The 23794-nt window shown below is 50.0% G+C and overlaps 1 protein-coding gene across 4 annotated transcripts; it reads left to right on the top strand.

The window, feature by feature from the left end:
- Positions 1–1280: 1280 nt before the first annotated feature.
- On the top strand, positions 1281–17552 carry Klhl36 (kelch like family member 36). 4 transcript variants are annotated; one of them, XM_045141913.1, is made up of 6 exons: positions 1281–1354; positions 3631–3707; positions 10513–11586; positions 12611–12754; positions 13246–13403; positions 16882–17552. In XM_045141913.1, the coding sequence occupies exons 2-6, from the start codon at positions 3648–3650 to the stop codon at positions 17432–17434; spliced, it is 1989 nt and encodes a 662-aa protein (XP_044997848.1). In that variant the 5' UTR covers positions 1281–1354; positions 3631–3647; the 3' UTR covers positions 17435–17552. The 4 variants fall into 4 exon arrangements, with proteins under 4 accessions (XP_044997848.1, XP_044997851.1, XP_044997849.1 ...); XM_045141914.1 differs by lacking the exon at positions 1281–1354 and adding an exon at positions 1894–1937; XM_045141915.1 differs by lacking the exon at positions 1281–1354 and adding an exon at positions 2221–2239.
- The last annotated feature ends 6242 nt before the right edge of the window (positions 17553–23794 follow it).

Consider the following 23794-nt stretch of genomic DNA (forward strand, 5'->3'; position numbering starts at 1 on the left):
GAACTTCTAGGCTCTCACCTAGGCTGTAACGTGAGAGAAGTTTAGCAACTGATAGATTAAGATGTTCTAATTCGGTAGTTCAACAAATACTTACCAAAAGGCTACTGTGCTGAAGATTTGTAAAAAAAGACAAAAAGAAAAGTTATGTAAAATATGAGCCGGCTGACGGGCCGCTCAGAGGCATGGGCTCCGGGCTCAATCTCCAGCACTGGAAAGAGGAAGTGACTACAGAGAGGTCAGCAAAGGCTTTTGGACGCAGGGGACTCTTCCACCGGAAGGAGGTGTGGAGGCCATCGGGGACCTTGTTGGTCCCATGAGGTCTGGGGTCGTGCCTGAGGCGGGGGCGGGGAGGGCTTCTGCAACACAGGTTGCGACCATCTCGGGATCGCCCCAGTAGTGAGCTGCGGATCTGATCCCGGGCCCAGGATGACGTCTCCTGACCCCGCCTTCCAGCCCGTAGGCTCCGCCCCTCCAATCCCGTCTAGCGTTCCTGCTTCCCGCCCAAAAGACTGCCCCGCCTTCCTTCCCTTCGGCTTCCACAGGCCTCACCCCCAGACCCCGTCCTGGAACCCCGCCTCCTGCGGTCACCTCCCTTCCTTCCAAATGAGACCGGGCTCCTAGGGCAGTCCCGAGAGCCCCGCCCCCAGCACGCAGGCTCCCGCCCTAGGCCCCGCCCCCCACGCCTGTCTTCCTTTAGAGCCCCGCCCCCAGCAACTGCGGCCCTGTCCTGGAGGCCCCGCCCCCACGTCTGTCTTCCTTTAGAGCCCCGCCCCCAGCAGCTGCGGCCCTGTCCGGGAGGCCCCGCCCCCACGTCTGTCTTCCTTTAGAGCCCCGCCCCCAGCAGCTGCGGCCCTGTCCGGGAGGCCCCGCCCCACGCCTGTCTTCCTTTAGAGCCCCGCCCCCAGCAGCTGCGGCCCTGTCCGGGAGGCCCCGCTCCACGCCTGTCTTCCTTTAGAGCCCCGCCCCCAGCAACTGCGGCCCTGTCCTGGAGGCCCCGCCCCCACGCCTGTCTTCCTTTAGAGCCCCGCCCCCAGCAGCTGCGGCCCTGTCCGGGAGGCCCCGCCCCCACGTCTGTCTTCCTTTAGAGCCCCGCCCCCAGCAGCTACGGCCCTGTCCGGGAGGCCCCACCCCGCGCGCCGCCCTCCGGTCGGCTGGCCTCCTCAGGCCGGGCTCCCTCAGGCGCCGCCCCCCTCGGCCGCCGCCATTGGCCGCGCTTTCTTGGCTCTGGGTTCGCACTTCCTGGCGGAGCCATGGCGGCGCTCCGGGACGGCCTCGGGGCCCCGCCGCCCGCGTCCCGCCGCCTCGCCCGCCCGGTCCCGCCGCCGTCTGCGACGCACCCCTGACTCCCTCCCAGGTGGGCCTCCGCGCGCGCCGTCCAGGGGGCGGGGCGGGTCTTCTCGGCGGGGCGCGGGCCGGGAGGGAGGGCGCCGCCCCCGCAGGTGAGGCCGGGCCGCCGGGGACGCCCAGCTCCGCCTCCTCGCCCGGCCCGCGCCTTCCTGGGCTGCGGGCTCCCGGCTGGCCTCGGCAGGGTCCCTGGAGACCCGCCTGGGACGCCCGAGTGACGCGTGGCAATCTCGAGTCGTCGGCTCCCCGGGGACCCCGCGGCGGGGTCCCCTAGTTTCCCGACTGACCCCGGCGCCGCTGTGGCTGTGTCCACCGAGCGCCTCACCTGCTTGCACCCGGCCAGAAAGGAGTCCCAGGCGCCTGCCTGCCTGCCTGAAGACAAAGGGGCGCCCAGCTCCCGAGACTTGGGTCGATCTTGGCCTAGAAAAGAAACCTTCCAGCCCGAAAAGAGAGGACGAAGACACGGCACCTGTAGTTTCTTCCCCGTGACCTTGGGCATCCCCTGACTCTCAGACACCCGCGTCTGGAAGGGTCCCTGTGTAAATGACAGGGCCCCTGTTTCAGAGGGTCAGGGTGACCCGAGGGACTCCGGGGTATGCAGTAAGCCCTGCATGAATGCTGTTTCTCTTCTCTCCTCCTCCCCAGAGTGGGCACAGCCTGCCAGCTACAGAGACTTACTACTAGTTTGTCCAGAGACTCTAGTTGTCGCTTCCTTCCCGGGGGAGTTGAACAGGATGGAATGTGCCCAGATTTGTTCCTCCCATGGGAGTGCTGGAGCCCCATGTCCATGTCCCCATTGATCTCGGAACAGTGCTGACTTCTTACTACATTGTTATCTTTAGCAAAAGCTGTTGGTCAGTGGTGACACATGATTCTCAGGGTTCCAGCAGAGTGAGTGAGTGTTCCTTAAACCCTCGCTCCTAGAGTCACCTTTGTCCACACTGTTGACATAGGCCTATCTCAGTGTCCCTTCCCAAGTCCCTATGGTATGCATGAATTGCCTGGCATGTTAACACCACTAGAAACCTTAATATCACCTCGTGCTTTTATGGATTTGATCATAGAGATTAACACTTGCTTAAGTTCATGTTCAAAAGCTGAGAGTGTGGGTGTGGTGGCGCACGCCTTTACTCCCAGCATTCAGGAGGTAGAGGTAGGAGGATCACCATGAGTTTGAGGCCACCCTGAGATTACATAGTGAATTCCAGGTCAGTCTGGGTTACAGCAGAACCCTACCTCGAAAAACCAACAACAACAAAAAAGTTCATGTTAAGTTCTCAGGCCACAATGGAGTTGGAGTTCAAAGGCGTGTGACACCTTCTGGAAAGGCATTCCAGCTCTACCCTCTTTGTCTTAAAGATTGTTTCACCCCTCTGACATCACCTCTTCCCGTGTAGAACAAAAACAGTACAGTGCTTGTCTCCTGGGGTTATCCTGAGAGAAAACTTATGGAAAACCAAAGCCCTGGGAGACAGTAGAATAGTGTCCACATTGGTTGTTGCTGTATCACATCCTTGACATCATGCTAATAGTTTCAGAATGTGACCATGGGCCAGTCTGAACTCTTTCCTTGGGCTCAGGTAAAGGCCTGGGTTTTGATACCAGGCAGCTCTGTGTTTGTTTGTCCTTTGTTAACTAACAGTGTGGTCATGACTCAATGTTTTTATCTGTAGAATGGGGTAGATGACATCACCTTGGTCTGCTTGTTACAGGAGGTACTCGTGGAAGTTCCTTATCTTGGGTCCACCGTTTAGTCAGCTGGAAATGATAGCTATTCCTACAAAAACCTTGACCTAGGCTGGGCGTGATGATGCAGGCCTTTAATCCCAGCACTTGGGAGGCAGAGGTAGGAGGAGCACTATGAGTTCAAGGCCACCCTGAGACTACATAGTGAATTCCAGGTTAGCCTGAGCTAGAGTGAGACTCTACCTTGAAAAACCAAAAAGAAAAAAGAAAGAAAGAAGGAAACAAATCAACCAACCAACCCGGACCTAGCCAAAGGGCCTGCTTTGGATGAAGCATCCATAGGCGTGTGTGTAGGACACAGACTTTAGATGATAAGGGGTTATGAGTTAAATGTTGTAAACAGTTCTCTGACAATCTGAGTCTTTCCTCCCACAGGGTCAAGATTTCTTTGCTGGATTCTGTTCTCTCCTTTTCAGGATGGGCTGGAGGCGATGGGGGACAGGAGTTCCATATCTGTTGACCTTGGCTCTGTGGGTAGGGCCTGCAGGTAATGAGTGGCCTGGTTTACTCTGCACACTCAGAAATCCTGTTCTTTTGTAGGTCTTCAATCCCTTACAATGGAGGCAAGCAGGCACACCCGAGTGTCTCGTCCATACAAGATCAGCGAGTCTTCAAAGGTCTGTGACTTGTCAGTCCCCTGTTTCTGATTGCCTCTTTCTCACTGGTCTTGGGGTGCTAATCCCCTCAAAGTGGTTGCTGTGGCCTTCAGAACTGCATCTGTACATAGTTTCCTTCTTTCACTCTGCATATCAGTATGGGAGTGGGTAGGATAAGAACTGTGGGATTTCTGTCTCCATATGGGCTCAACAATTCCAGTGAGTAGGGAGTTGTGGCACACTCCTTTAATCCCATAATTTGGGAGGCAGAGGTAGTAGTATCACTGTGAGTTTGAGGCCAGCCTGGGACTACAGAGTAAGTACCAGGTCAGCCTGGGTTAGAGTCATACCCTACCTTGGAAAAACCAAACAAAACAAAAAAGAAACTGCCATATGGGGCTCATGGAGAACACAGCCTCTGACCATAAAGTAGGACCCTTGTAAAGGATCCAGGTCTTCTTCCATGCTCATCATTGGATTCTCTGGGACCCCCAAGAGTGAGCAAGGGTGGACTCTTCAGGAATATGGAAGAGGAGTCCAGGGAGAAAGACTTGCCCAGCCAGGTGTGATGACACATATCTGTAATCCCATCCTGGGGAGGTTAATGCAGGAAGATTGCCATGAGATTGAAATCAGCCTGGACTACATAGTACCAGGCCAACCAGGACCACATATAAAGACTCTCCAAAAAGAGGGCTTGGAGGGCTGGAGAGATGGCTTAGTGGTTAAGCGCTTGCCTGTGAAGCCTAAGGACCCCGGTTCGAGGCTCGACTCCCCAGGACCCGCGTTAGCCATATGCACAAGGGCACATGCATCTGGAGTTCGTTTGCAGTGGCTGGAGGCCCTGGCATGCCCATTCTCTCTCCCTTTCTCTATCTGTCTCTTTCTGTCCCTCTCAAATAAATAAACAAAAATAACAAAAAAAAAAAAATTAAAAAAAAAAGAGGGCTTGGAATGTGGCTCATCTAGCATGCACCTGATCTCCAGTTCTGCATAAACTGAGTGTGGTAGTGTACCCCTGTAACTCCAGCACTTGGGAAGTAGAGGCAGGCAGATGAGAAGTTCAGGGTCATCCTTAGCAGTTTGAAAGCTGGGCGTAGTGGCACACGCCTTTAATCCCAGCACTCGGGAGGCAGGGGTAGGAGGATCACTGTGCGTTCGAGGCCACCCTGAGACTACCTAGTGAATTCCAGGACAGCCTGAGCTAGAGCGAGACTCAAAAACAAAACAAACAAACTTTGAGGCCAATCTAGGCTACTGGAAACTGTGTGTGTGTGTGTGTGTGTGTGTGTGTGTGTGTGTGTGTGTGTGTGTAGGTTTTAGTAGGTTTGGTGGTACATACCTTTAATCCCAGCATTTTGAGAGGCAGAGGTACTAGGATTGCTTTGAGTTTGAGGCCAGCCTTGAGCTACAGAATGAACTCAGGTCAGCATGGGCTAAAGTTGAGACCCTGCCTCAAAAAGAAAACAAAAATTAATGCTAGGGAGATGGCTCAGCAGGTTAAGAGCATTTGCCACAGAAGCATGAGGACTTGAGAGGGCCTGAGACCATCTGAATTCAGTTCCCCAGCATCCATGTAAGACAGGTGAGCATGACCACGCATGTCTGTTACCCCAGTCCTGTGTGGGATGGACACTGGAGAGTTACTGAGGCAAAAACAGCAGCATTGGTTTCAGAAACTTGGGAAATAATCAAATGAATAATAGAGAGAGTCACCTGACATAAATACATGCAGACATACTCACCACATATGCACAAAGGCTTGGAAGAATCAAGAAACTGCATTAGATGAAGGGTGTGTGAGCAGCCTGGAAAGCTAAGTGTAATGGCTTCTGTGGGGACATGTCAGAGAAAAGTAGGGTATCATTTACAGGACAGGTTGCTTCTCCTGAGAACTAGTCTTTTGGTGCCATCCAGGTTTGTGGAAAAGGCTCTGCCAAATCTTGCTTAAAGAGTCTGGCCACTGCTCAGAGGGTTTGGCTGCAAAGACTTGTCACTTTTTTTTCTTGGTTTTTTTTTTTTTTTTTTTTTTGAGGTAGGGTCTTGTTTACTATGTAGTTCCAGGATGGCCTCTGTCTCTGCTTCCATAGTGTTGGGATTAAAGACGTGCGCCATCACACCTGGCTGCCACTTTCCAAGTATGATTGCACTTTAGGGTCAGAACAGCAGCTTTTAGGAATGGGGTTCTCTGTCCTTAATCATGCTTCTAACCTCTTTAAAAAGATGCCAGAATACAGGCTGGAGAGATGGCTTAGCTGTTAAGGCACTTGCCTGCAAAGCCAAAGGACCCAGGTTCCATTCCCTAGGGCCCATGTAAGACAGATGCGCAAGGTGGTGTATGTGCTCAGAGTTCATTTGCAATGGATGGAGGTCCTGGCACACCTGTTTTCTCCCTTTCTATCTCTCTCTCTCTCTCTCTGCCTCTTTCTTTCTCCCTTAGATAAATAAATAGAAAATAAAATGCTTATTAAAAATTTTTATTATTTTGGTTTTTCAAGGTAAGGTCTCACCCTACCCCAGACTGATGTGAAATTCAGTATGTAGTCTCAGGCTGGCCTTGAACTCAATCAAGGTGATCCTCCTACCTCTGCCTTGGCTTCAAACTCATGGTGGTCTTCCTACCTTTGACTCCTGAATGCTGGGATTAAAGGTGTGTACCATCACACCCAGCAACAAAATGCTTTTGGGCTGGAGAGATGGTTTACCTGTTAAGACACTTGCCTACAAAGCCTAATGCTCCAAGTTTGATTCTCCAGTACCCATAAAAAGCCAGATGCACAAAGTGGCGCATGGGTCTGGAGTTCATTTGGAGTGGCTGGAGGACCCTGGCATACTCATTTTGTCTCTTTTCTTTCTATCTCTCTCTACTTGTAAATTAATAAATAAATGTATGTATACATGTATGTATGTAAGTAAGTAATGTATATATTGGTTTTTCAAGGTAGGGTTTCACTCTAGTCCAGGCTGACCTGAAATTCACTATGTAGTCTCAGGGTGGCCTTGAACTCATGGTGAACCTCCTACCTCTGCCTACTGAGTGTTGGGATTAACGGTGTGAGCTTAAGTAAATAAATTTTTTTAAAGATGCTAACATCCTTGGTGCACCTTTTGTGTTTTGTATACATCCAACACATCCATGTAGCCCCCAGTGGAAGAAAACTGAGGTCAGTAAAATTGCTCTCTGCCCTTCCTGCCATGCTGTGTGCTCACCAACTGGTTTTCCTGGTGCTCCTGTGTGTTGTTGTATCACACAGAGGGAGGCCACTGGGGCTCCTTGGGGAACTCCAGGCAGTGGCAGGTTGTTCTTCCTCAGGGATGGGGTCTGTCTGCTGTGAGCCTGCAGTGGGACTGCCCCTGTTCTTTCAGCTTCCGCAATAAGATCCAGTTCTGTGCTAACAGGAAACACACCTGTCTGCTGAGCTCTGCTGGACCATCAATGGCCCCTCATCATCTGTGGTGTCTCATTACCAACGCCACCCCCCCACACCCCTGTCACTCCCTGTGTTTGATGAGGCACTAAAGTCAGATAAGGATGAAGAGGACTGATATTGGTCAAGAAATGTTGGGAATGATGCCAAATTCTTCCTGGTTCCTGGGTCTGGGGATGGTGTGTGGGGGAAGCTGCCATTTCTGCAGCTGAAATGGCAGAACAGGTAAAGCCAGGTGGGGAAGGAAGCAGGTGTCAGACACAGCTGCTGTGCTCTTCCCTAGACCCGTACTCAGTAAGGTTGGGCTCTCCTGATCCACCCAGCAACTCACCACTATAGGACTCAGTGGGCCTACCTGCTTCTCTAGGCACACTGAGCCATTATGGTCCTTTGTCACCTGTCAATTTCTTGCCTTTGGTCCACCTGGGAGGTGCCCAGACCAGTCCTGCTGGAGGCCAGCATGGCCTTGCTGGGAGAGGAGCCAGCATTAAAAAAATGCTCGTGGGGTCCCTAGGAGAAGTAGTGTTTGTTACAGAAGAGCAGCAGAGCCTGGCCACTGAGTTAGGAGTGACTTGTCTATCTTCCTCAGTCTGTGGGAAGATGGTGGAGTGAGCAGACACAGAAGGAAGTAAAGAAACTCCACTACAAAGGCATCTGCTGCAGGAAATAGCAGATTCAAAAGGGGAGTAAAAGAGGAAAGGGGGTGTGGCTATAGCTTCACATGCACAAAACCCTGGGTTTCATCTCTTATCACCACACAAACTGGCGTATTTTTGTACCCTCGTCATCCTGGTACTTGGGGCAGTTATTGAAAGATCAGAAGTTCATGATCATTCTTGGCTACATGCTAAGTTTGAGGCCAGCCTGGGACATATGAGGTAGTTTCAAAATAAACAGGAAAGAGTAAGAGTATTGTCACCAGAAGCTTAGGGAAGAAAGGGTTTAGTCATGCCAGCACACCGCTGACCCCCAGTTAGTTCCCAGCCATGCTTTTCTCTTCCAGTCACACTTGCACTTCCCAGACCTACCCAGTCTTCTCAGTTGTCCTTGAATAGACCAGCTACTGCTTGAGATTTTTGAACAGTCTGTTTTCCCTGAGTTGAGCTGCCTTTTCCTCACCCCCTTCCTCTGTCTAGCTGTTCCCAAACTCATGAGCCCAAATGATCTTCCAACCTCCACTCCTGAGTAGCTAAGACTACAGGCATATGTCATTGTACTGGGTTCTCTTTTCTTCCTTTATTTCTTTCTTCTTTTTTTGATTTTTGTTTATCAAGCTAGGGTCTTGATTTAGTCCAGCCTAACTGGAATTTGCTATGTAGTCTCAGGCTGGCTTCAAACTCATAACGACCCTCCTATCTTGGCCTCCTAAGTGCTGGGATTAAGGGTGTGTGCCTCTAAATCCAACCTCTTTCACTTCTCTTATATTTAGTAGATAAAGCAGCAGTGTGCGATGCACTCATTTGGGCCTGCTGTGTCTCTTCATGCAGCATTCAGTAGATGTCTTCCACTGGAGGTAGTCAGGCCAGTTTGTATTCTTTAAAAAAAATGTCAATCATGGAAAATGTTAACAAAAATTGAGAAGAAAATTGTCTATTTATTAGAGACAGAAAGAGGCAAATAGAGAAAATAAAAATAAAAAGAATGGGCTCATCAGGGCCTCAAACTCACAATGATCCTCCTACCTCAGCCTCCTGAGTGCTGGGATTAAAGCTGTGAGCCACCACACCTGACTATTATTAAATACATTCATTTCAGTGTAGCCTGGAGAATAAATCAAAACAAATCTCAGTTCTGTCATGTACACATTCCTACGATACTGGGGGCAAGTTTCTTAGTCCCCTTGAACCTCTGTTTTCCTCATCTGGAAAATGGGATTGTAATAGATGTTCCCTCAGGGAGTTGCTGTGGTGTGATGTAGGATGCTAAGTGAGAAAGAAGACCTAGCATGGCTCACAGGTAGCACAGGAGCCCCATGAAGGCAGCACTGCTGCACACCATGCTTCCCTTAACCCTGGGTTCACAGACGAGGTCCCAGAGCACCTGTGTCAGTTGATTGTAATGGCTGCCACCTTCTGGGATTAAGCAGTGGAAATAGTGTCCATGCTGTGTAGAGTGACAGTGTACATAAGGCAGAGAAGGCTTCCTCCTGTGTACAGAGCCTCTGAGCCAATAGAGCTGCTCTCTGTGGTGTTCTGACTCATGAATGCTTTAAAACTAAGTACTCAGTACCCTTCTGTGATGTGAGGTGTGAAACTGAGGGCACAGAGAGGGTGTGCTGCTAACCTAAGACCACACAGTAGAGCTAGAGTCCAGACTCAGGTTCCACCTGACGTTTGGGGCTTCCTCCTGAGGTGCTGCACTCCTCTAGTAGGAAAGACATAATTGTCAGTTGACCATTGGGGCATATGCCTTTAATCCCAGCCTTCAGGAGGTCAAGGTAGGAGGATCACCATGAGTTCAAGTCTGACCTGGGACTACATAGTGAATTCCATGTCAGCCTGGGCTAGAGCAAGACCCTACCTCCAAAAAAGGAGGAGGGGGGCGCAGCATGTGGTGGTACATGTCTTTAATCCCATCACTTGGGAGGTAGAGGTAGGAAGAATGCTGTGAGTTTGAGGCCACCCTGAGACTACCAAGTGATTTCCAGGTCAGCCTGGGCTAAAGTGAGAACCTACCTCAAAAAGGGAGGTGTCTGGAGAGATGGCTTAGCAGTTAAGGTGCTTTTCTGCAAAGCCAAAGGGCCCAGGTTCAATTCCCCAGAGCCCACATAAGCCAGATGCACAAGGTGGCACATACATCCATAGTTCATTTGTAGCAGCTGGACCTGGCACACTTATTCTCTCTCTTTGCCTCTCTCTCTCTCAAGTAAATGAATAAAAATAAAACATCTTTTAAAGTGCCCGGGGGGGGGGGGGGGCCTCACTGGAGAAATGGCTTAGTGGTTAAGGCACTTGCCTGCAAAGCCAAAAGACCCAGGTTCAATTCCCTAGGATACATGTAAGCCAGATGCACAAGGTGGCACATGTGTCTGGAGTTCATTTGCAGTGGCTGGATGCCCTGGTGTGCTCATTCATTAAAAATTCATTAAAAATAAAATATTTTTAAAAATAACAAATTTGTCATTACCCAGAGGGAGAGCAGGGGAAAGAAAGATGGGAAAAAGAAAGCTTTAGAATTCTATTTATAAAGATGGAAGGAGATAAGAGGGAGAGAAAGTTAGTTCTTAGGGATGATATTTTAGAAGGAGGGGTCTGCAGTGCTATCTAATGTTGTATTTCTGTGGCGCCTTCCCCGCATCTGAAGATGGCTGTGCCCTCTGGACTGACAATGGGCTGGCTGCACAGGCCAGGGGTGGGGCCAGGCTGGGACTCCCTCTCCTGACCTCCTCCTCTGTGCAGGTGTACCACTGGACTGACCACTCCACCACCGTGCTGCAGAGACTGAATGAGCAGCGGCTGCGTGGCCTCTTCTGCGACGTGATCCTGGTGGCCGACGAGCAGCATGTGCCAGCCCACCGCAACCTGCTGGCTGTGTGCAGTGACTACTTCAACTCCATGTTCACCTTGGGCATGCGTGAGGCCTTCCAGAAGGAGGTGGAGATGTTTGGCACCTCTTATGTGGGGCTCAAGGCCGTGGTGGACTTCTTGTACGGTGGTGAGCTGGTGCTGGATGGTGGCAACATTGACTACATCTTGGAGACGGCGCACCTGCTGCAGATCTGGACGGTGGTGGACTTCTGTTGTGAGTACCTGGAGCAGGAGGTGAGCGAGGACAACTACCTGTACCTGCAGGAGCTGGCCTCCATCTACAGCCTTAAGCGGCTTGATGTCTTCATTGACAACTTTGTGCTGAGCCACTTCGGCACACTGTCCTTCACGCCTGACTTCCTGCAGAGTGTCTCCGTGCAGAAGCTGTGCTTGTACCTCAGCAGCAGCCGGGTGCAGCACGAGTGCGAGCACGACCTGCTGCAGGTGGCCCTGCAGTGGCTGACGCAGCAGCCAGAGCGCGAGACACACGCCCACCGTGTGCTGGAGAATATCCACTTCCCGCTTATCCCCAAGAATGACCTGCTGCACCGCGTCAAGCCGGCCGTGAGTGCCCTGCTGCCCCGCGAGGCCGACTGTGAGAGCTTTATTGAGGAGGCTGTGCACTACCACGACAACTTGGCTGCGCAGCCCGTCATGCAGACCAAGTACACCGCGCTGCGTACCAATGAGGAGTGCCTGCTGTTCGTGGGCGGTGAGGTCTCTGAGCGGTGTCTGGAGCTCAGTGATGATACTTGCTACCTGGATACCAAGAGCCAGCAGTGGGTCACGGAGACACCCCTGCCAGCCTGCCGGAGCCACCACTGTGTTGCCGTGCTGGGGGGCTTTATCTTCATTGCGGGTGGCAGCTTCTCCAGGGACAACGGAGGGGATGCAGCCTCCAATCTTTTTTATAGGTATGACCCCCGCTGTAAACAGTGGATCAAGGTGAGATTAAAGCAGATTCCTTCTTTACTCTTGAGGCCTCTTATCTCTAACCTCACCTGGGCTTCCCCTTCCTCCTCTCTGGCCCTCACAGCTGTCCTGCCTCTGAGGGAGGTGTGATGAGAAAGTGATTGTGTCATTCTCATACTCCCCAGGCCTGCACCCTGGTTGGGGTTGGGAGGGCTGACCACCTAGGGCTGGTTGTTGTCCAATGCTTCACTGTCAGTGGCCTTCCTGCCCTGGTGTGAATGCCCTGGGCCTCAGTAGTCCCTTCCAGAAGTCCCTTACCCCTTTTGAGTGATGTTAGGTTTATGTGCCCTCACAAGGCTCCAGACATTAAACCATTCCCTGTACCTCTGAGCCTCTTCTGGGCCTTTCTTATTTTTATTATTTATCTTTTATCTTTTTTTTTTTTTTTTTTTTGAGGTAGGGTCTCACTCTAGCTCAGGCCGACCTGGAATTCACTATGGAGTCTCAGGGTGGCCTCAAACTCACGGCCATCCTCCTACCTCTGCCTCCTGAGTGCTGGGATTAAAGGTGTGCGCCACCACGCCTGGGCCTCCTCTGGGCCCTTCTGATGGAGAGGTTTCTGGAGCAACTTTCAGGAGGCCACACTCAATGGGGCTGAAGTTGGTGTGGTGACTGATTCTTAAAAATGCAAAAGCCTAGGCATGAGCCTAGCTGGGCTAATGTGGGCCCAGGGTTTTAGGCTGGTCCCTTAGCCTCACAAAATTACTCATAGAAATGCATGTGGCCTTGCTGAGGTCAAGGGGTTGATAGCCCGTGTTGATTGGCATGTGCCTGGTGTAGGTGAGGTTCCCTTCAAACTGTCTTTATGCTTACACCTCCGCACTACTTATTTCAGTGTTCACTGAGCCAAACAGAACAGCTGGGCATAGTGGCTCTGGCCTGTAATCCCATCACATGGGAGGCTGAGGCAGGAGGGTTGCCATAAGTTTGAGGGCAACCTGGGCTACATAAGTAAGTTCTAGGCTAGCCTAATCAATAGATTGAAATCTTGTCTCAGGGAGAAAAAAGAAATTGGACTACTAGGTGGGAGGAGGAAGTCCCAGCTTTGGAGTCTGTCTCCAGAAGCTTTATGACAGTGCCAGCCCAGATGTGTGGCCTCCTACCAGACCCTGTGCCACTGTGTCCTGCTGGGATTGTGAAGGTTGGAGCTTCTACTTCCTAACTTCCTGTGGAGTGACACTTTCTGTTAACATGGCATTTAAGTCCTTATGATATGTAGAGCTGAGGGCGTATGTAGCCCAGTGGCAGAGCACCTGTGTGGCATGCATGAAGCCCCAGCTTCTATCCCCAGCACTGTAAACAAACATGGAGAAGGGAAAAGGGAAAGAACATTTTTCTTACTTTAGAAAAATCTCTGACTTGTTGGGTCTAACCTTTGAGGCTGACCACATCGCCAAAGCAGCTGGAGGAAGTATGTCCCCTTGCCCCTCTGGCTTCCCCATGGGAGCTTTGGGCTTAAGAATTCCTGCTAGAAGTCCTGCTCTTGGCTCAAGCCTCACCACCTTCCCCAGTTCACTTGGCCACTGTCTCACCCTTCAGGGCCACTCTATACACAGTTGGGGAATGTGGTACCAGGTGGTGATGCTGTTTCAGATATGGGGAAGGGAGGCTTCAGACATCTCATCCTCACAGATGGCCTCCATGAACCAGCGCCGTGTGGATTTCTACTTGGCCTCCATTGAGGACATGCTGGTGGCAGTCGGTGGCCGGAATGAGAATGGAGCGCTGTCTTCTGTAGAGACGTACAGTCCCAAGACTGACTCCTGGTCCTACGTGGCTGCCTTGCCAAGGTGATACTTTCATGGGATAAAGGTCATGTGGTTCAGATTCAAGGGAAAATCTCCTGGCTCCTGTGTAGCGGTAGGTGGGCCATGAGCCACGGGGTGTGGCCATGGAAAGCCAGCCTCTGGTTTCAGACCATGAGTGCTGCTGTCAGTTATGCCACCAGGGCAGGCTCCCCAATATCTGTCCACTGAGTTCAGAGACTGACTGCGTTTGGACAGAGGGCGACTTCCTGGAAGACCCATAGGTATAGACAGGAGTATTTAGGGATCTGAGGCCCTACCCACTTGGGCTCCATTTCCATGTCTGCAGAGGGGTTGGAGCAGTTTCTTGTGAGAAGATTAGAAGGACAGTCTTGCTGTGGGGTACACCAGGCATCCTGGGGACTTTGTCTCCCAAGAGTTAGAAGGGTGTATGAGGTGGGAGTATATTTGTGTTTCATAGTTGCAGTTGGGCTGGGTATGGTGGTTCATTGCATCATCTCGGTATCCAGGAAGCTGAGGGCAGAGGATTGCGGCAAGTTGGAGGCCAGCCTCAGCTACATAGTGAGACCCTGCCTCATACATTAAGTGTGGCTGGGCCATGAGTCCCTGCCCTTCCGGGTCCTAGGCGAACACCATCATATAGATGATTGAGGATTCAGGAAGCCTGGGAGTAATTCCCAGACACTGCTGGGAAGTAGGTGACACCCCTGGTGACCACAGCAGCTCTCTGGTTGCCTGGATCAGTCCCTGGATCTCATAGTAATCTGGTGGGTGGAAAGATACAAGTCCCCACCTAACCCAGGGCGGCCGTGAGTGAATGGGGCAGGTTGTTTGTGTGAACCCATGGGCCCCCGAGTTTGTATGCATTATCACCGTTTTTTCAGGTGTAGTTAGGCCTAGCGGTCACGTGCAGCACATTTGCTGTGTCCTCCACCCCTGGGCCACCAGTGTGGTCATGTGATTCCTAAGAGGCTCCTCTGCCATGGTTACCACCTGCGCTGCCCTTCCCTCGTTCCCTTGTTGTGTGCTCCCTTCTGCCTGTTCTGAACTGCTGTGACCATGGTCCTGGCCCTGGCCTTCTCCAGACCTGACTCCCACTAAGTTGCCACCACACAGAATTTCATGACTTTGTTCCTGAGTTTTGTGGGGGTTTTGGGTTGAGGTAATTTTTTTTTAGTTCAGATTACTTTCACATGTGTATATGTGTATAGGCACACCATGGGCCTCTTGTGTCTGCATATGAACACACATGCCACATTTTGTGTCTGGCTTACATGGAGCCTATAGGTTTTATAAGGAAGTGCCTTTAACTGCTGTCATTTTCTCAATCCCTGGTTTGTTTGGTTTTTTTTTTTTTTTTTTTTTTTTTTGGGTTTTCAAGGTAGGGTCTCAGTTTAGCTCAGGCTGACCAGGAATTCTCTATGTAGTCTCAGGGTGGCCTCGAACTCACGGTGATCCTCCTACCTCTGCCTCCCGAGTGCTGGGATTAAAGGCGTGTGCCACCACGCTGGACATGTTCTTGGTTTTTTGAGGTACGGTCTCCCTGTAGCCCAGGCTGACCTGGAATTCACTATGTAGTCTCAGGGTGGCCTCAAACTCATGGCAATCCTCCTATTTCTGTCTCTCAGGTGCTGGAATTAAAGACATTTGCCACCATGCCGAGCAACCCTTGCTTTTTGAGGCAGGTTCTCACTCTAGCCAAAGCAGTTCTTGAATTTATGACAATCTTACCTCAGCCACTAGAGTGCTGGGGTTATATGAGCCACCACATCTGACTTGATTTTGTTATTTTTATTTTGTTATTTTATTTTTTTTGGTTTTTCAAGGTAGGGTCTCACTCTAGCCCAGGCTGACCTGGAATTCACTATGGAGTTTCAGGGTGGCCTCGAACTCATGGCAGTCCTCCTACTTCTGCCTCCCAAGTGCTGGGATTAAAGGCATGTGCCACCACGCCCAGATGATTTTGTTATTTTTAAATCTTCGTTTACACATTTTTTGTCTCCTTTTTTCCTTTTCAGGTTTCAATAATGTTTAGAGGACTCTTGTGCTTACTGAGAGTAAGAGTTTCCAAGCTCTTGGCACAAATTCTCTTGTTGATCTCTTGCACTGGCACACAGTTAACAGTGCTGAGCCCATGGTGACACGATAGGGAAGACCACCCTTGCTGTCACACAGTCCTCTGGGTTTTAACAAATACGTAGGAGCACATGCCCACCCCTCCAGCATCAAGAAGTGTCCATTTTCTCTGAACTTCCTGAACCCCCCCTTCTACCCATAGCCTGACCCCACTGATTTCACATCTGTTGTCTTTCCTAGGATATCCACGTAGCTGATGGTATACCTTGCCTTTTCTTTCTCTTTCTGTTTTGCCTTATTTATTTGCAAGCAGAGAGAGAGAGAGACAGACAGACACACACACACACACAGACAGACACAGAGTCAGAGTCAGAATGGGTGTACCAGAGCCTCCAGCCACTGCAAACTCCAGATGCATGGGCTACTTGGTTCATCTGGCTTTATGTGAGTACTGGGGAATGGAACCCAGGTCATTAGGCTTTGAAGGCAAGCACTTTAACTGCTGAGCCATCTTTTTTAAAAAAATGTTTTATTTTTATTTATTTGAGAGAGGGAGAGAGAGAGAGAGTGAATGAGAATGAGTGCATCAGTGCATGATGGCATGCTTTTAATCTCAGCACTCAGGAGGCAGAGGTAGGAGGATCATTGTAAGTTCAGCCTGGGACTACAAGAGTGAGTTCTAGATCAGCCTGGGCTAGAGTGAGACTAAGGAAGACATATCCAGTGTTACCCTCTGTCTTTAGCAAACACACACATATACACATGTACCCATATATGTACATACGTAGGCACGCCCCCCCCCACATATACAGGCAAAAAATTATTAGCATTCATTACACAAAACAGTTTTGTGATGACGTTTTGAAGCAGGGTCTCACTGTAGCCCAGGCTGGCCTAGAACTCATTGCAATCCTCCTATGTTTGCCTTCCTAGTGCTAGGATAAAGGTGTGCCACACTGAACTCAGGTCCTTGTGTGTCCTAGGGCGAAGTGCTTTAGCAGTATGCTAAATCTGTAGCCCTTGTGATGAGATGACGTTTGCATTCATGTTTCTAATGTACTTTGGCCATATTTACAATCCCTCATTACCCTCTTCTGTTCTCTCCTACTGGTCCTCTGCACTTTTCTTCCCTTTGATGCATCATTTGACCAGGTGCATGTCTGTGTTTAAATAGAATATCACTACAGTTGTCCCTAGCCACTAAGAGAACTAGGTGGAAATGTGGAAATTCACAGGGCACAGAATGGGGACCTGAGGCAGGGGACCTGAGACAGGGCTGCCCATTTTCCCTCTTGGCCAGTGATGGTTTCCTGCTCCCTTCTTTTTCTCTTACCCTCATGACCCCTCAAGAAGCAGGCTGCTCCCATTTGGCAGAGAAGTCCAACTATCTGGTTTGCTCAGCCCTGAACCCCTCTGTCCTCTGCAGGTTCACCTATGGCCATGCAGGCACCATCTACAAGAACTTCCTGTACATCTCGGGGGGCCATGACTACCAGATTGGCCCATATCGCAAAAACTTGGTGTGCTATGACTACCGGACTGACGTGTGGGAGGAGCGGCGGCCCATGACCACTGCTCGTGGCTGGCACAGCATGTGCAGCCTGGGTGATACCATCTACTCCATTGGGGGCAGCGACGACCATGTTGACTCCATGGAGCGCTTTGACGTGCTGAGCGTGGAGGCCTACAGCCCACAGTGCAACCAGTGGACCTGCGTGGCCCCCCTCCTGCAGGCTAACAGTGAGTCCGGTGTGGCCGTGTGGCAGGGCCGCATTTATATTCTGGGTGGCTATAGCTGGGAGCACACCACCTTCTCCAAGGCCGTGCAGGTGTATGACCATGAGGCTGACCGCTGGAGCAGAGGCCCTGACCTGCCGAAGTGCATTGCTGGTGTGTCAGCCTGTGTGTGTGCCCTGAAGCCGCGGCTAGAAGACAAGAAGAAAGGCAAGGCCAGGCAGCACCAGGACCACAGTGAATGACAGCCACCCTCCCATCCTGGCTGCATTCTATACTCAGCAGCTTTTTTTGTACTTTTATGATCCTTGGTATTTCTATGACATCACAGTAACTGATAATTAAACATTCTACGTAACTACATATTATCTTGCTTGCATACTTAAACCTAGACCCAGATAGCCAACACCCCCCTTCCCACAGGATGCACTCTGAGGATCTCTGTGACTGTCCCCTGAAAGTGGCTAGCACACAGGTTTTGCAGAAACTTTTGTAGTGAAACTCGGGTCTCAAAGGGCTATTTCAGATCAGTCCAACCAGTCTGGGCTCCCAAACCTCACTGAGCTCTGCAGATTTCCAGGCCTCTCTGAGGGTACTCCAGTTCAAGACTCCTGGTGTGGAACTAGCTGGAGGCAGGCCCAGAGACTCCTTTGAGCTTGTTCCTCAGGTACTGAGCATCACTCCACAGTTGCAGGCAAGACCCAATATGGGGCCTCATCAGAGCAGGTAAGGGGTCCTGGGCCCAGACCCCCAGATATTTGAGACCCAGGAGCTCTTGCTTTTATTATTGATTTGTGTTAGCTCACTCCTGAATATTCCATTTTTCCCAACTGGTACCCTTTATAAAGTCTAAAAGGTAAACTAAGAAAGGCAGGAGAGTGGCCTAAGTGTGCTGTAAACTATGCTGTATAGTTAGCTGCCCGTGACAACCATCTTATTATCCAGGAAGGAAAGATGGCCATTCTAGAACCTGTGGTCATCCTTCTAGGCTGAGGCTCTGAGCAGTCATTGGGAGTGTGTACAGGTGAGCACTCTGGTCCCCAAAGTTGGTGGCCCGGAACCATCACCCAGAGTAAGCAACATACCCTGGCACCCGCTGTTAGTGACAGCCCTGCTGGTGGTCCCTTTCTCTCTCTCTCTCTGTCTCAGGAGGTAGCCTACCTACACTGGCCTCAACTCAAAGCAATCTGCAATCCTGCTTAAGCCCCCTAAGTGCTAAGTTACAGGTGTGTACCAATGTACCCAGTCAGATTTTATTGTGTCCTGTCCACAACATGTCCCTTATGTGACAGGTGAAGATGAAATCTGCACTAGCTCCCCTAGGTGATAACTTCTCCCAGCTTTCTCTGCTGCTGATAGACGTCCAGTGCTTCCTTTTGAATGGGCAGCTGCCATGTGCTCACCTGTGGTGATCTTCCCAGAGCTGGCAGACTGTGGCCTCAGCCTGTGTGCATGCAAAGCATGGTGGGAAGATGGAGTGGAGTCAGGTGGGTATTAGGATTGGTACCTCCAAGGAAAGTCCTGATGGCTGGACGAGTAAGCTTCCAGGCTCACTGTTAACATGTTAGAGAGAAGCCACAACTTGCCGGCTACTGTTTTGAATTTTTTTTTTTCAAGGTACAGTCTCAGTCTAGCTCAGGCTGACCTGGAATTCACTAAGTAGTCTCAGGATGGCCTCAAACTCATGGCCACCATCCTACCTCTGCCTCACGAGTGCTGGGATTAAAAGTGTGCACCACCATGTCCAGCTGTTTTGATGTTTTGTTTGATAATATTTTTATTTGTGAGGCGAGAGGAAAGTATGGTATGCAAAGGCGTCTTGCCATTGAAAGCCAACTCCAGATGCCACTTTATGTATTTATGCTTTACGTGGATTGGGGAATTAGACCAGGGCCAGCAGGCTTTGCAAGCAAGCACCTCTAACCACCTAGCCATCTCTCCAGCCTCCCTTACCCTCAGTGTTGTTTTTATATTAGATACAGGTCTCACATAGCCCAGGCTGGTCTGGAACTTCATAAATAACTGGAGTTGACCTTGAACTTACAATCCTCTTTCCTTCACTAAACGAGTGCTGAGATTGCAAGTATGCCTGCCGTGCTGGCTTCTCAGCTCACCTTCATTTCTGTTTCTCTTTTCATGCACTTCTTTACCAGTCTCCAGGTTTGCCATGGCTGTTTCCCCTCTTCCGGGAGAGGTGGGCATGGCTTGGGCATTGAAGGCTTCAGAGCCTGGCCTGTTTCTCTGTTACTCAAATAAATAAATAAAAACAAAATATTAAAGAAAAAAAAAAAACAGGTAATGGGCCAGGCATGGTGGTGCGTGCCTTTAATCCCAGCACTCAGAGGTAGGAGGATTACTGTGAGTTCGAGGCCATCCTAAGACTACGTAGTGAATTCCAGGTAAGCCTGGATTAGAGTGAGACCATACCTCGAGAAAACAAAAAATAAATAAAACACACACACACCCATCTACCCCTGCTCCAGCCAGATACAGTGAGATAGCTGCAGTCCCAGCCCATAGGGAGGCCAAAACTGGAGGATCTCTTAAACTGGAGAGTTCCAGGTTGGCATGTACAACATAGTGAGACCTTGTCCCCAGAACAAAATGTCCATAGATAGCCTGGGCCACTTTGCTGTCCTTAGCTCTTGGTTGGTGATGCAGACACTGTGATGTCAGGACTCCCAAGCAGAGCTTGGTGACCTTGCTCTGGGCAGAACTACAGGTGCAAATGCCTCATGCCTGTCCTAATGATAAGGGGAGGGGAGGATTTAGCTGAGGCTTAAGTAGCCAACCCTGGGGACTAGCAAGAGTCCCTTCCTATGAAGCCCAGAGCCATGAGTTCAGCTGCATTGACCTGTATCCAATGTATCCAAGCACCTTGCCCCCTACCACCCCTTAACGGTGGTCATCCTTCCTTCTTCACCCTGGCCCCCATGGCATGGAGCACAGCCAGCAGCAGTCAGTCCCAGTCTCAGCTTTGACTGGACCCTCAGCTTTGGGGATGAAAGCTGCAGGCAGCTAGCTGTGCTCTGAGCCTCTTGGGGTCTCCACAGAAGCTGCTGGACCCCATGAGGAGCAAGTGGGGCCCTCTAAGATGTCCTTGTAAAACACAGGGCAACCCCTGGAGAGCCCTGGAAAGCCTGTTTAAATGCCAAGCTGGCTGTTTTTAGAGGTTTTTGAGCTATGTTGGTACATTTGTTTGTTTCTTCCCCTCTACCCAGTTAGGGTCTCATTCTAGCCCAAGCTGACGTGGAATTCAACTCTAGCTCCAGGCTGCTCTCGAACTCACATCTACCTCAGAGACATGAGCCACCATGCCCTGCTTATTTTGATACTTTGTTGTTTCCAGGTAGAGTCTTACTCTAGCCCAGGCTGACTTGGAATTCACTATGTAGTCTCAAGGTCTCAGCCTTGAACTCTTGGCTATCCTCCTACCTCTGCCTCTCAAGTGCTGGGATTAAAGGTGTGAGCCCACACCCGGCTCAGATTGCTCAATTCTTGCAACACGTTACAATGGTGTGCCTGCCAGGGTGTGCATTGCTGTATAATTCTTGTCAGTGAGTGGCTGTGGCAGTAATCTTCATTTCTATTTAACACTCTGTCCATATGAAATGAACCTCTTGGGCTGGGCGTGGTGGTGCATGCATTTAATCCCAGCACTCTTAGGAGGCAGAGGTAGGAGGATTAGTGTGAGTTCAAGGCCAGCCTGGGACTAGAGTTAAGTTCCAGGTCAGCTTGGGCTAGAGCAGGACCCTACCTCAAAAAACGAGCAAACAAACAAAATCCTACCTTGAAAAAAAGATCTTTGAAGGGTTAGGTGGATGCCTGCTTATTGTGGCGGTTTGATTCTGGTGTCCCCTATAAATTTATGTGTTCTGAATGCTAGGTTCCCAGCTGATGGAGATTTGGGGATTAACGCCTCCTGGAGGCAGTGTATTGTTGGGGGCCGGCTTATGGGTATTACAGCCAGTGTCCCCTTACCAGTGTTGGTCACACTTTCCTGTTGCTATTGTCCACCCTGTGTTGGCCAGGGAGTGATGACCACCCTCTGCTTATACCATCATTTACCCCCTGCCATCATGGAGCTTCCCCTTGAGTCTGTAAGCCAAAATAAACCCCTTTTTTTTCCCCAAAAGCTGCTCTTGGTCTGGTGATTTCTACCAGCAGTGTGAACCTGACTGCAACACTTACAAAGCCTGTAGGCCTAGGGTTCCATTTCCCAGTACCCACATAAAGCCAGATGCACAAGATGGTGCGTGTGTCTGAAGTTCTAAGTAGGGTCTTGCTGCAGTCCAGACTGACCTGGAACTTACTCTGTAGTCTCAGGCTGGCCTTGAACTCACAGCGATCCTCCTACCTCTACCTGTCTCCTGAGTGCTGGGATTAAAGGTGTGTGTCACCTTTATTTTTTTCCCTTTTTTTAAAAAATTAACAATGTCCATGATTGTAAACAATATCCCATGGTAATGCCCTCCTTCTCCCTACTTTCCCCTTCGTTTTTTTGTTTGTTTTTTTTAAGGTAGGGTCTCACTGTAGCCACGGCTAACCTGGAATTCACTATAATCTCAGGGTGGCCTCAAACTTGTGGCAATCCACCTACCTCTGTCTCCCGAGTGTTGGGACTTTTAAAGGCATGAGCCACCACGCCTGGCTCCACTTTCCCCTTTGAAACTCCATTCTCCATCATATCCCCTCCCCTTCTCAATCAGTCTATCTTTTATTTTGATGTCATGATCTTCTCCTATTGTGATGGTCTTGTGTGGTAGTGTCAGGCACTGTGAGGTCATGGATATCCAGGCCATTTTGTGTCTGGGGGGAGCATGTTGTAAGGAGCCCTACCCTTCCTTTGGCTCTTACATTCTGTCTGCTACCTCATCTGCAATAGACCCTGAGCCTTGGAAGGTATGTTAGAGTTACTGCAGTGCTGAGCACTCCTTTCGCTTCTTTCCAGCACCATAATGCCTTCTGAGTCATCCCAAGGTCACTGCCATCTGAAAAGAGAAGATTCTCAACCACAAGTGAGAGTAGCATTAATATAAGGATGTGAACATTAAGAGAAGTTCTTACTGGGCAGTTTGATGAGCTTATGCCACCTTGTGTGTCTGGCTTACGTGGGTCCTGGGGAGTCAAACCTGGGTCCTTTGGCTTTGCAGACAAAGGCCTTAACTGCTAAGCCATCTCTCCAGTTCCAAACATAAATATTCACAAAGCAGTTTGATGGGCACCTCACATCCCTTTATGCTCATCCCTTTTAACATTTAGCCAGACAGCAGCAGACATTATACCTCTAGGGCTCATGACTACACCTATTTTAAGTTTTCGGTATCAGGGATGTATTCCCTCCCATGGAGGAGGCCTGCAGTGCAATTAGAGGGCAGTTGGTTTCCACCATGACAGACGTGCCACTGTTGCACCCATTGGCTCATTTGGCCTGGTGGGCAAAGTTTAAGACTTGCAGGGTCCACTGCTGAGTATCTTCACCAGTGGTATCTCTTTCTCCCATTGAACTACATGCAGAATGTCTTCTTCCAGCTTTCTGTCAGCTGGTCTACATGGAGAAGGTGGTCTACATTGAAGAGGTTATCAGCTCAGTTCCAGCAGGATTTACCTTTATTTTTTAAAATTATTTTTATTTATTTATTTGAGACACAGAGAAAGAGAGAGGAGGAGAGGAAAGGAGAAAAAGAATGAGACATGTCAGGGCCTCTAGCCACTGCAAACAAACTTCAGATGCATGTGCCACCTTGCGCATCTTGCTTAAGTGGTTCCTGGGGCATTGAACCTTGGTCCTTTGGCTTTGCAGGTAAGTACCTTAACTGCTAAGCCATCTCTCCAGTGCCTAGCTTTTTTTTTTTTTTTTTCCTTTTTAGGCAAGCCCAACAGACTGGCCATTTTTATGTGAGAGAACGAGAGAGAGAGAATTGGCATGCCAGGGCCTCCAGCCACTGTAATCCAACTCCAGACACATGTGCCACCTCATGGGCATGCACAACATTGTTTGTCTGGTTTATGTGGGATCTGGGGAGTGGAACATGGGTCCTTAGGCTTCACAGGCAAGTGCCTTAACTGCTAAGCCATCTCTCTAGCCCCAACTCTTTTTTATTTTTATTAATTTTTTTTTTTTTTTTTTGGTTTTTGGAGGCAAGGTTTCATTCTAGCTCAGGCTAACCTAGAGTTCACTATGTAGTCTCAGTGTGGCCTCAAATTCATGGTGATCCTCCTACCTCTAACTCCTGAGTGCTAGGATCAAAGGTGTGTACCACCACACCTGGCTTCTCTCTTGTTTTTTTAATAGCCAATGAGTTTGATGATCAAGAAGTTTAATGGTCAATGCATTTGATTAGGGTTACTTATAGTTGCATTGGTACCTTACCAGTGGCTACACCACCAAAGAAAATGAAGTGTCTTTCCCTACCCCCACCTAGCAGCCATTAACTGTCTGTTCATCCTCAGAGAGGGGCTGGAGAGATGAATCAGGGTTACAGGTACATGCTTGCAAAGTCTGACAGCCCAGGTTCAGTTCCCCAGTACCCATGTAAAGCCAGATGCACAAAGTGGCACTTGCATCCAGAGTTTGTTTGCAGTGGCAAGAGGTGCACCCACCC

This window comes from Jaculus jaculus, chromosome 1 (assembly GCF_020740685.1).
Source record: "Jaculus jaculus isolate mJacJac1 chromosome 1, mJacJac1.mat.Y.cur, whole genome shotgun sequence".
NCBI lineage: Eukaryota > Metazoa > Chordata > Mammalia > Rodentia > Dipodidae > Jaculus > Jaculus jaculus.

Bases quoted from the DNA above. Each gene is read 5' to 3' on its own strand.
- Klhl36 (XM_045141913.1), top strand. From the start codon at position 3,648: ATGGAGGCAAGCAGGCACACCCGAGTGTCTCGTCCATACAAGATCAGC. The intron at 11,587-12,610 runs GTGAGATTAAAG...ATCTTGTCTCAG, and splicing joins GCTGTAAACAGTGGATCAAG to GGAGAAAAAAGAAATTGGAC. The intron at 13,404-16,881 runs GTGATACTTTCA...TGTCCTCTGCAG, and splicing joins TACGTGGCTGCCTTGCCAAG to GTTCACCTATGGCCATGCAG.